At 41.7% G+C, this 12,697-nt stretch overlaps 1 protein-coding gene across 9 annotated transcripts in view; it reads right to left on the reverse strand.

The window, feature by feature from the left end:
* The window catches only part of FRYL (FRY like transcription coactivator), a 260,014-nt gene that overhangs the window by 80,427 nt on the left and 166,890 nt on the right, over positions 1–12,697 (reverse strand). For all 9 annotated transcript variants that reach the window (XR_002774533.1, XM_023515972.1, XM_023515970.1 and 6 more), the window contains 8 exons: positions 12,335–12,421; positions 9,731–9,902; positions 9,203–9,335; positions 5,766–5,873; positions 2,431–2,668; positions 1,272–1,457; positions 953–1,039; positions 397–665 (listed from right to left, as the gene is read on the reverse strand). Coding sequence is in view for 8 of the 9 variants with exons in the window: in XM_023515972.1 (XP_023371740.1) it covers positions 397–665; positions 953–1,039; positions 1,272–1,457; positions 2,431–2,668; positions 5,766–5,873; positions 9,203–9,335; positions 9,731–9,902; positions 12,335–12,421 (1,280 nt within the window). In the remaining variant the exon portion in view is untranslated. The remainder of the gene's footprint in view (positions 1–396; positions 666–952; positions 1,040–1,271; positions 1,458–2,430; positions 2,669–5,765; positions 5,874–9,202; positions 9,336–9,730; positions 9,903–12,334; positions 12,422–12,697) is intronic.

The following is a 12,697-nucleotide window of genomic DNA, read 5'->3' on the forward strand; positions in this document are numbered from 1 at the left end:
ATCACTCCCCGTGAGGGGATGGCCTTCCTCATAACGCCGGCAGGAAAAGTAGGACCACTGAACTCAGCTGCTCTCTCCCTCTCACCCTTTATCAACAAACTTAACTCTTATTTACATCCACATTCCCCTCAGACCTCCTAATTCTTCCATTCGTACAGATGCATTGGACATACGCTATGTGCCAAGTGCACGGTTACAATTAAAATTCGGTGGAAGTGAATTCCATGGAGAGGACAGAGGAGTTGTGAGACTGAATCTTTGATAACTTCTTCCTACGTAACACCGTGTGGTCCTTATGGGAGTCCTAATTTGCAGCATTTTTATATTTTTCCAACCCACACCACGTGAAAGCTGACAATTATACCTTTCAAAATTTACACTAGGAAAATAACTCACTTTATATCAACTTGTGGAGACAACAACTGAAGTCTTGTGTAAGCAAACATCCAGGCGTAGCTCACAGCCGTCGAGCAGTGTTTAGGGAGGTTTTCTTGCTTTAAAAAACTGGAGAGACTTATGATCCATGGGTCTTGGCCTTGGGTCACATGTGCAAATATCCATATGTGTGATGGACTAATGACATCAAACTGGTGGCTAATAGGAGAGGAGTTCCATTCTGCTAATGTTTGTAAATCTATCGAGCTGGGGCAATAGAGCAAAGTCGTCTACGTGGAGAAAAAAGATGGATTACTGCACATTTCAGTAACTTGCAATGTTTTGCCACATAAACTGCTGTATACTGGAAGTGTCCTATTGGGTAGCGTCTGGGACAGGATAATATGAGGGTGAAGGTAGGTTTGGAGGAGGAGTGAGTTCCTGACATCCCATGAAATTTCTGCAGGTTTGTTTTGCTAGAGAGAGATTCATAGCACTTTATCATTTATGAAAACACTTTCTAACACATTACATTTGTTAAGGAAGCTCATGGGTGGCATGAAATCATGACTGTTACCTGGTCAGCCCCCGTGAGATGTATGAAGCTCTCAAGAATGGATGGGCTCAGCCTGTCCATCACGTCTATGGCTAATTCATCATCACCCTATAAAAAAAAGATATCCTATGTCTGAAAACATTACAATGTTTAAGAAAAGTAGCCAAACCTAGGAAAGCTCAGAAAAGGCACTATTTTGTTACAAATGGAATTGAGGGTGGTGGGTACTTTGTTGTAGAGTAAGTTACGTCTACATGGTAGGTATAGAAAGGGGCTAAAGATGGACACAGGCATGGCTGTCAAGTACTTTCATTAGCTGACTTAAAGACCTAAATCTTACCTTAGGTATTTCCAAAAGTGCAAATAAAGCCCGTACTTCTCTAAGGACACTGACGGCTAATCTCCTAGTGGCAGGGCGACTGCTACAGAGGATGACGAGTGCAAAGCCTTCCACCACGTGGAACACGCTTGAGTACAGGCTCCTCTCCAGAGCAGGGGGGTGGGAAGCTCCGTTAGCTACTCCATGCTTGAAAAATAAAATAAAAAACATGGATCCACAGATACTCCCGAGAAACAATCAATAAAGAGTGCAGCAGATCACAGACATCATGCCTAGAGGTCTGCCTCGGCTCAAGCAATTCAAATAGTATTTAATTTATGAAAATGTTAGCACGTGCACGGTGAAAAAAGCATTTCAATGGCAGTCCGAAGGGGAATTCGGTACCTACCTTCTGTCATTCTCTGACTACTTTGTGACCTTGGAATTGACAATCGCTTTTTGTCTGATATTTTTTATTTTGCAGTTTTTGGCCGGGGCTGGCTTTGAACCTGCCAACCCACCACCTCCGGCATGTGGGGCCAGCACCCTACTCCTTTGAGCCACAGGCGCCAACCCTGTCTGATATTTTTTAAAGGAAATGAGGGGATTAGGATTGTATCTTTCACCCTGAAAGCGTGTGCCAGCAGCCTGGCTTTGCTTGGACCTTGTGAGAAGCTCGCTCCTTCATAGGACCCTACTGACTTCTGTGCTTATTAAAGGTTGACAAGCTGGATGGGCTTAGATGGTCCGGCTCTAAAATTCTAAGGTTCTATAATTTATATATTATCATAAATAATTTGAACACCTTTTACGGTTAAGGAACACAGATACTGTGTATGTGAAACAGGGACTGGTGATGGATGAATAACCAAGTAACCCAGATAGAAGATACCAGAAGTTTTTATTCTGTCAACCGAAACGGGAGCTAGACTTACCTCTACTTTCCATGCTTCCTAAACACTAGTTGTTACCAAGGGAAGAAGGTGAGAAAAGTTTCCCACACAAACGCTGCACATTTAACATAGGAACTATAGGAAAGTCCAGTTTAAGGAATTGTGAACATACTGAAAGTGAATAGAAGAAAACTTTTCGTGTTTGAGAAAATAAGTCACGGTTAACATTGTTATGGGTCATTTAACAGTGACCACGTAGAAAGGCACGAGAGAAAAGAATTGGGTACCTGGGAGTCCTGGTTTTTGTTCTGCATTTGGGCTGCTTGTTTCCACTGGTTTATTAATTGCACCAACATCTTTACGGCGTTATCGAGAAGCGTGGGATGGACATCAGTCACTTCACGAACAATAAAATAAACAAATCCTGAAAGAACATCTTCCCGCCAATCTGGAAAATCAAGCATTAGTGCCTGCAGAGTATTGAAAGCCAGAGCTCTCAGCTCTTCATCCATATGAATTGTGAGCCTGCCAAGAACAAGATTCCATCAGCAAACTTCAAAACCTGCCAAAGGGTTCTTACCACCTACACCTCAAAACCAGGAACTGAAAAAGTACATTGTCTTAATTGTTTTGTCAGAAGCATAAAGATAGGAACCGAAGTTCACTGTTTTGTGCCATATTCACCCTGATGGTGGTCTATACTTTAATTCATTTAAATTCACAATTGACTGATATTTTTACTATAATTCAGAATAAGTTAGATCTTAATTTAAATGCTATACTTGAGGGGAAAAAAAATACAGATGCCGTATCAGAATTCCATTGAAAAAAATTATAATCCTTAAAATGCCACATTGTAGTCCTACAGTTAGTCAAGCATATGGTATCTTAGCACTATCTCAGTTTTTAGTCCCTGATTATTGCTAAAAGGCCATGATTTCTCTCAGTTATTCCTTACGTACTGCTGAGACTACGGTTAAATACAAGATAGACAGCTGAGCATGAAGAAGGAAATACAGCAAATTAAGATTGAATCAGTAACAGAAATAACTCTTGAAGTAAGAATTTAGGAGTTTAAATAAATTAGGAAACAGGCTTTATAAAATCACCTTGCAAAGACATCGAACCAATATGGGGCTAATTTTAGTTATGGAACTTTACCAAAACATAAACGGAGAATAATTAGTAAGAAAAACGATGATAAACAAGGTAAAAAATGACTGTGGTAGTAAAGCCACCTACATGTGCGTATATATGCAGATACTATATGACTAAGAGTTTATGATTTGGGGCTGAAGAGGATTACTCTAATGACTGCTTCTAAAGTCAAATGCATCAGAGGTGGAAATAGTTTGAATGAATAAAATCAGCAGGTAACATTTAAAATATACCACAGTTACGTGCTGGGGACGCTGGGAAGTTGTGAGTTGGGTGGTCTAGGAAAAAGGAGGCATCGGTCTTCACTAAGCCAACCTTCGACTGACAGTGAGACTGAAGACCAAGAGGACTACAGCTGGACAGACTTGGGCGTAAGCAACAATGCCACATAATTATTTCTGCAGATCAGAAATAAACAGGGTCAGATTAAGCATCTCCAGCCCACTATTCTGGCTCTGATAGTGGCGCGGAGGGAGATACAGTACCGTAGGAAAGGGGAGTGACAATTCTCCCTAACATGGACTTTGAAGGTCATTTCAACATCCCTTAGGTGTGAGATAGATAGCTACGTATTTGTAACCTATCTGCGTGATGCAGAGGGCATATGAATGAGTTACCTCCTCAGCGTGTCGGGGAGAACAGTGGAGCCCGGCTCATTAAAGGGAGGGCAATCAGTCAGTTTTCCTTGGGGACAGCATAGAGGCCTACAGATTTACAATGCATGTTTTGTTTTATTTGCCTGCTTGATTTTAAAATAAGATTTAGACAGCACAATTCCAAATGACAGGAGAATAAAACAGACCCTAGGCTTGCTCTTTCCACTGGAGTAAATGAATTAGTACACAGGATCACAGAGGACAGCAGCAAAGTGAACGGAAACTGCCACTCCCTGTCCAGATGTCTGCGCCTATCCTGGGCTCCCCAGCTCACAGCCGAGGTTTCACTTTGCCATGCAATATGAGCCATCGGTTTGTGGATCGCTGTCCACAAAGATGTACAGGAGTCAGGCTGAGGGAGGAGGGGTGAGGGCAGAATGAACGGCAGTTGTTCACTGCTCTCCTAAATACTGCTAGAAATCATTAAGGTTTCTGATTTCTAACGTTGACATGAACTTTGCAGCTCGGCAATGTAATCCATAGCAGAGACGAAGAGAGTGTGGGAAGGGAAGGAATCTCTTGGTGCAAAGTAACCCCTTTCTCTCTTAATTCTCATATGAGGCAAATCCCCTTCCATCTCTGATGGCAGCCTGGATCGGCAGAGGACAAGGCGGTACCTGGGGGTGGGAGAGGCTAGGTATTTTCAGAAGGGCACAGAAAGGGTTATCAATTATTTAACCATTGTGAATTTGTATTAGTGATCATACCCTGCAACAGTATCTTTCAAGATAGTCAAGTATCACAGCTCTCTTATGGTTATCATAGTTGGTTTTTCATCTAGGACAGGGGTCAGCCAACTGGCTCATGGCTAAACCCAGCCAGATGCCTACGGGAACGGAATGACATGTATATGGCGGCCTCAGTACCACAACAGCGGAGATGGGCAGCCTTCTGTTTTAGTGATATATACTGGACGTATTTGGGGGGTACTTATGACAATTGAATAATTCATATAATTGGTAAAGATCAAACCGGTGGGATTTCTGTCACCTTAACTATTTGTCTTCTTTACATAATTATTCTTTTGTAGCTGTTTTGAACTGTACGATAGAGAATTATTAAACTATAGTCACCCTACTGACCATCCAACAGCAGGCCTACTTCTTCTACCAAAATGTCTATCTGCACTGAGTAATAAACTTCAGAGATGAATACTTGGGACAAAGACTGTATGACCCACAAACTCTAAAAAAATTTAATATCTAATCCTTTACGAGAAAAATTTCCTGACCCCTTGTCTAGGGAATCCCTAAAGGCATGAACAGAACAGCTGGGCTGGCCACTAGCTGAACTAGAACTAGGAGCTGGTATTTAACTTTGGTTGTCACGTTATTTACTCATTTTATAGAGCCTTGACAAGCTTAATAGAAGACAGACAGAAAACCTTACAAGCTATGGGCTCTGCCATAGGGGAAAGAAGTGCCAGTGAGACCTAGTTACCACCCTAGACGGTAAAGAAAGGGCTCTCGGAGCAAACACAACAATTAATCGCCAAACGGGGTATTATTAAATGCTGATAATGTCATATGTTAAGGGATAACCTGTTACACAAATCCCAGGTCATATTACTAGATGGAAAAATAGGGAATTGAAATACATGATTAGGATTTGTGGGGGAATCCTGAAGAACTCGAGAAGTTGAGCAGAGAAAATGTTTTTAACAGAAAAAAAGAGAAAAAATGGCAGTTTAAAAAATATCAAAGAATTGAAAAATATTTTCATTTAGTGATAATAGTAACAGGTTTATCAGAAATTTAAAGGGATAGAAAGGATAAAAATCAACATTGCAGACAGTAATTTCCACTTACCTTGCCAACAATTCAATGAGGTCAGTTCTGCTCATACCATCAGGAATCAACCTTGGAATAGCAGCAATACAAGTTCTAAACAAATCAATTTTGGGCTTTCTTTCCCCCCTGCAAAACATACCACAACAGGATTTAGTAAATCAAGCATATTATATAAACTAAACAATGAAATCAAAATTGGAATAATAATTACAAAAAGTAGGAGCTCCCTCCAAGTGTGATGTATTTAATTTAAAGAATACACATGAATCCAGTAGATAATTACCAGTCAAATGGACAAACTGATATAGAAATAATTTAAGAAAAAAAACATAGTTAGCAAGTAGAAAGTAATTAGAAAACAAACCCTGCAATTATTATTAAATAAAGATTTAAACAAATTATATTTAAGATATTAATAAAATTAAATATTTAATTTTTAGCCTTCAGTAAATATATAGATAACAATATTAATATTATTTAACTAACATATTTTAACTAAATATGAGTTATTCTTTGGGGCCTATAACATTAACCAAAAGTTTTTCATTTAATATCCTAATGTTATTTTTAGTACTCTAAAATTTGCGTTAGTATTGGTTTTGCTGGTTTATTCTTATTCTGTGTGACATGCATAAATGTATATACATATTTAAAATGTTTATGTAACAAAATGAGCCAAATGTTGAAAATCCTGGTCCTTCTTGAGACTATTCTTTTAGTTATTCAATGATTTATTTATTTTAAATGTCTAACCTCTTAATATACCAGTTTTTATTTTGGCCTACATTAAGCAAGTGAGGCCTTTTAAACTTATTTTATCTAAACTGTTGTCCGGTTGGCACAATAAAATCATCATTATGTGGGAACAACTCTGGGTGTTCTAAGTGTCTGGGTCAGTCTGCATTATAGTAGCAATGGACTCGGCACCTCCTTCTGGAGATTTCATATGCGTGGTTCTAAAATGCATGAATTTCGGTTGCAACTTAAATAAACACCAGTCCTGCAAAACACGGTTCAAATACATTCGCTATAAATGAAGGCATCAACAAACTTTGCTGTTGGCTCGTTAGTCCACAAACAACAGGGGTGCACCATGGCCCGCGAGCAGCCCCATGTCTCTGAATTGCGCCCCTGGTGCTGGGCTCATGCACAGACAGCCACGTGTGCAGTGGGGCCACCGCCGCCTCTCCCAGTGACAAACCCACAGGACATTTTATAAATACATAATCAAAAGAGGGAACTGGCCAACAAAGATGAACGTACAGCAATGAAAGCAGAGGAGACCATCACTGTGTAGGAAATTCTCAAAATTTTAGGTAGCTTCAGCATCCACTTTATGGATAAGTCTAACTTTCTCATACCAGAATCAGGGCTTGGTCATCTTTGGTACAGTTTCCAATTCTACATCCCTACCCCATGTTCTTTTTCTTTTGAGACAGTCTCAAGCTGTCACCTTGGGTAGACAGACTACCATGGTGTCTCAGCTCACAGCAACCTCAAACTCTTGGGCTTAAGTGATTCTCTTGCCTCAGCCTCCCAAGTAGCTGGGACTACAGGTACCCACCACAATGCCTGACTATTTTTTTGTTGTAGTTGTCATTGTTGTTTTAGCTGGCCCAGGCTGGGTTTGAAACCACCTGCCTTGGTGTGTGTGGCAGGTGCCCTAACCACTGAGCTAGAATGTCCCACATTCTTTAATATGGTTGAGCCAGATAGCAGCCTTATATGACTTCCTCCTAGTGATTCCCTCACCATCAGCCAGCTAGATATAATCTACTAGACTGGTCCAACTGACCTGGACACCATGCATGGACCACCTCCCCCACATGGACATGTCTCAGTGTCCACCTCTCAAATCACAGCGTGACCTCCAGGAACTCACGCCTATTTGCTTTAAAGCCACCAGTTACACTTAGCACCTGTAGCTCAGTGGCTAGGGCGCTGGCCACATACACTGGGGCTAGCAGGTTCGAACCTGGCCCAGGCCTGCCGAACAACAATGACAACTATAACCAAAAAACAGTCAGACATTGTGGCAGATGCCTATAGTCCCAGTTACTTGGGAGGCTGAGGCAAGAGAATTGCTTAAGCCCAAGAGTTTGAGTTGCTGTGAGCTATGATGCTACAATACTCTACTCAGGGTGACATGGTGAGACTCTGTCAAAAACAAACAAACAAACAAAAAAAACTCACCAATCAAAACTCCACAGGGCAAACATATTTGGATAATGCCCTGGACCCCAAAAAGGCAATGGTCCCGGGGCCCTTTCTCTATCTGCACTGCGCACACTCCCTGCCCTCTGTGTGACCTCCAAGTGCACAGGGAACACCCTAGAACCTGTAAGTAATAAAACATTTTCTGCCATCTCATCTCTCTCTTACTCATTGAAAGGGGCCTTTCCATCTTAACACACTAACTGCTACACTAGAAAAAAATTTTTTTCCTTGGGGCTACAGTGTTTTATTAGGTCAAGAGAACATATATGCTTCATGAAGCTCTGGGGTCAAAACCAGTGTAAGTTAAATACAACTCCAACAGAGTTAAGGTGTTAAATACCCTGAATTAAATCCACTGGAAATGAAACCCAAATCCAACATTAATGGAGTTAAACAAGAAGATCTAGCTGAGTGACACTGCTGTCTCTGGAGGTGCCGTGTAGGCAGCTGGAGCAACTATGTGAAAGCAACCTTACAAGCATAAATGAAGGAATGAGGGGTGGTGAGAAGGGAGAATCTCTCAGGGAAAGTAACACAGGCAAAACATTTCAGATTAAAGAAACTCTCCGAGACCATGGTAGCATACAAGCAGTGTATAGTAAATAAACAGAGATCGAATACCCAATGTGGCCTTCTCAGGCCTCTGATGCAAACATTACCATTTATCTCCCTTATAGAGAACATGTAGCTGCTCTCTAGTAAATAAGTTATTACCATAGAATACATCTTCATGCAGAAGAATCCCCTGACAACAAGAATAAAGGAAGCTGGGATGACAGACAATAGATGATGAGGCTGGTGTGGGGGAGCACTGTCTGGGAAAAAACTACTTACATATTGCACCCCTATGCACCCTGGTTCCCAGGAGACCAAACTATCAGAGTTCAGATTTTCAGGATTTTTTTTTTTTTATTGAGCCTCTGGAAATAAGAGCATTTGTTTGATTTAATGACCCAATCATGCTCCCACACCCCTGGGGTACCTACGACTTATATGTCACAGGTGTAGGGCCTTGTCACTGATGACAAGACCAAGGTCCAGAGTGACTTTTGCCATCTATCCCAGTTTGATCGTACTTTAAAGATTAAAACTGAGCACCGAGAAGAAATTTGTGTACTGGAAACTGCAGCAGATGGCAGTAAGAGAGGCCTCCAGAAGAGGGCGCGAGACCGGGGCCAGCAAGGATCAACCACTGCCCTCTCTCCCAACGCGAAAGGGCACCACAAGCCACGACCTACGTGATCATGTCTTCAGGCTCCTTGTTGGACATCTGCACACTGGTCATACACATCGGTCTCCCAACTTCTTTGTCCAAATGTCTGAGAATGCTATCTAACGCCTTCCTTACTTGAGGATAATAAACTGACATTCCTAGGGGGATAAAAAACCTCAGTTAGTATCAGAAATTAGATAAAGAATACTTACACTTACTTTCTCTAATAAAAGTCTATCAATCTTCAAACGATATTAGCTTATTGTTGTCACACACAGAAACGGAGTTTCACCTGGGATATATTCCTCCTGGTCATCAGCTATAGCATATTGCAATGATTGGAGAAATTGTGTAAAATTATGCAGAAAACTGAAGTTGACTCTTTAACATCAAGATTTATAACTGTTACCAAAAATATATTCATTCTGTGCGTCTGTATAGTGGCGTAACCGTACCAGGCAAATGCATGCCTCTTAGGTTAGAGCATCAGACTTTTACACAAGAATATCAAACTGTATCACAAAGCAACTTACTTATTTCAGTTAACACTAACCTATGACTTTTGCTTCTTCATCTGTCAAGGTTTTATTGAGAAAAATTTTCTTCACTCGGAGAGTGTTTCCTGAGGGCAGAATGACTCCAGTGGTCGGCATTGGGGGCTCACCGTCCTTCTGCTGCAGGCTGTCTGCGATCACCAGGAAGACCCTGAGGCCGATGTTCATTCTCTTCAGAGAAGAAAGTGTCCAAAGGGAGAAACAAGAAGGCCACACATTATCCTTTATTCATATTAGGAACTTTTCATCAAATAACACCGGGGGATGGGAGGAAGGAGGATGTTAGGGAAACTAATCTTTCTGTCCAGAACTGGAAACGAGCCCCGGCGTTACAGCAAGGGTTAGTATCAAATTCCCAAATGCCGTCCTCTCCCCTCTGGGGTCAGCTGGCTCTCTTACTCTAAGGCTTGCTCAGCCCTCTTCCACCCTTCCTCAACTCCCCTTTCCTCCTACAGCCCCCTCTTGCCCTCTACTTCTCAGAAAGAAGAGCGCCGCCAACTCCCCTCAGTCTCTCACTGAAATCACAACAGCCCATTTCTACGTCCTCCTCTTTCTCCCTGGTGTTTACTCCGGTTACAGTCAGGAGCTGACCGGCTTCCCAGCTGTTGGGACTGCATTTGTGCTTGCATTCTGGGTAAGGTACCCCACCAATTAACTGTCCCTTCTCCTTCCTGCATCTTCAGCATGGCCCTTATCACTGAGGAGATCCCACTTCTCTTACCTATACTATCCTAATGGAGCAAACCATTCCAAGTATTTTCCTGAAGCAGCTCTCACTCCTCAGAGACCGTACCACTCAGGACAGCAGGCCTGATTCCAGCAGGCTACTCGACTGTTCAGCAGCACCGACACTGTCAAGTTCTCCTTTCACCCTTCCCCTCCCAGCACTGGGGTGTGTCATCTCTACCTGCATTTCGGCCTCAGCTTTCTTTACTTGGGTATTAAACATCAGACTGCTTCACGACTGCTTCAGTTACCGCTCAAGACAAATCACCCACAGATTTTGAGCCTGGCCTCTCCTCTGAACTCAGACCCTCAGACACACCTGACATCTCTACTCAGAAGTCCAAAGGTTAGACACGTTCAAACCAAATGCATCGCCTTTTCACCCAAGCTGGAGTTCTTCTCAACGTTCTCTCTCCCTGGGAATGGTCTTTCATCTGCACCACTCCTGTCCCTGCCCAGGTGTCACTGTCCCTGCTCTGTGCTACCAGCCGCTCAAGCAGACATCCCAGTGGGTGTGCAAGAGAGGTCACTGTACTACCGTGAGAAAATGAAACTTTGTTTACTTTTTATTTACCTAAATGTGATTAAAATTTTAAACATTGCTCATCATCTCTTACATGATGGAGCAGTGGTACCTTCCCTCAGTCTAAATACCAGACACTCGCATGTCTCGTAGTCAGAGACAGAGGTAGATGAGCTCGACAGAGTGCTGGGGTTGGCAGAGTGAACCTTACTCACACGCTCTCCCAGTGTACTGCAATCTATGCACTTGATTAAGTGGGTTAATCGAGACTTTTGTCTGGGTTTAATTAATAGAGTTCTCACAAGCTTTTAAAATGATTCTCAAAAATAAAATACACATTCCAGATAATCTTAACAAAGTGAAACTGATGAATAATGACCACCCAACCCAGCCGACCTGATACCTTTTTCTCCTCCTAGTATGAGAGCCTGGGGGCGGGGGGGACTTACTTTCAGAGGTAAACCTCATCAGTAGAAAGACTATTTTTGAAAATTGGAGAGGTTTAAGAAAATTGTCTTTTATGATGTTTGTTGCCGGAAACCAAGCTAAGTATGTCACCTGTAAGCACACTCACTTTGCCTACTTTAAAAATCTGGAAATAATTATTAACCCACCTTTAAAATCTTTAAAATGAAAACCTTTAATAGCTTTCTCACTCATTTGTTAGCCCCATAAACAGGCATCTTAGGATTCAATTATGAGAAAGGCCTGATTTAAAAAATAAATAAATAAAATAAGAAAACACCCATTTTGCCTTTTTATATAAGCAATTAGTTTATAATACATTTTAAAACAGCCTGAAAATGTAATGTTTAAAGAGTGAATCAGCTTAACAGTCAATAATGGGGACACACAAGTAGGATATAACATTTATTGATTAATTGATTGATTGTTCTTGTTGATTACTTTTATTATAAGCTTCATCTGGGGAAAAGGATTTTTGCCTGTTCTTTCTCCAACACCTAGACTAGTACCTGGCACATTTTAGGTGCTCAATAAAGGTTGGATAAATGACATTTAATAAAGAACACTTTAAATACGAATCATCTGAAGTACAAGACCCCTGAGCTCATCATGTCATAACTCAGATGTAGATGGGCTAAGTCGGCTAATGTGGGAAACCTTTTCTGACTTACGACCGTGGTCTCTCAAGCAGGGTACATGGGTCCTTGGGGGTGAGACAGTTCACCGCAAAGCTTAATCACCACTCTTAAGCTATTACAAAGGTAAAATAACTTGCCCCAGACCACATCTGTAGTAAGAGGCAGAGGTGGGATTTGAACCTGGGAGTCGTGATTGCTCTAGGAAGGTGAGAGGTCGTACACACAGCAGAGGAGAGCACATGACCACTTACCTCTGGATTAATGGTGAAAGTTTTAGCAGATTTCCCAACACTGAGAAGATCAAATATGATTTCTTTCATTGCAAAATCCAAGCGTTCCTAGAGGACACACACACACAAAAAAATCGCGCTTAGTAAACCCGTGTAACTTGCCTTCCTTTACCACGGAGGCAAGAAGGCTAGAACCGTATCCCCAAGATTCCTTGTAACAGCAGCTTCAGGACACTGTGAGTTAGGGAACCGGAGTGCGTGAAGAGGTGGAGGAGTAAAGAATCCACCTTACTGGTAGGGATGACAGTGGATGCGGCATGATTCTAAAGTACATTTATTTACAATGACTTCCTTATTCGGCTGCCTCCTCCTTCTTTTTTTTTT

The sequence above is a fragment of the Otolemur garnettii genome, unplaced genomic scaffold (genome assembly GCF_000181295.1).
Source record: "Otolemur garnettii isolate 467f Iridium unplaced genomic scaffold, OtoGar3 scaffold00083, whole genome shotgun sequence".
NCBI lineage: Eukaryota > Metazoa > Chordata > Mammalia > Primates > Galagidae > Otolemur > Otolemur garnettii.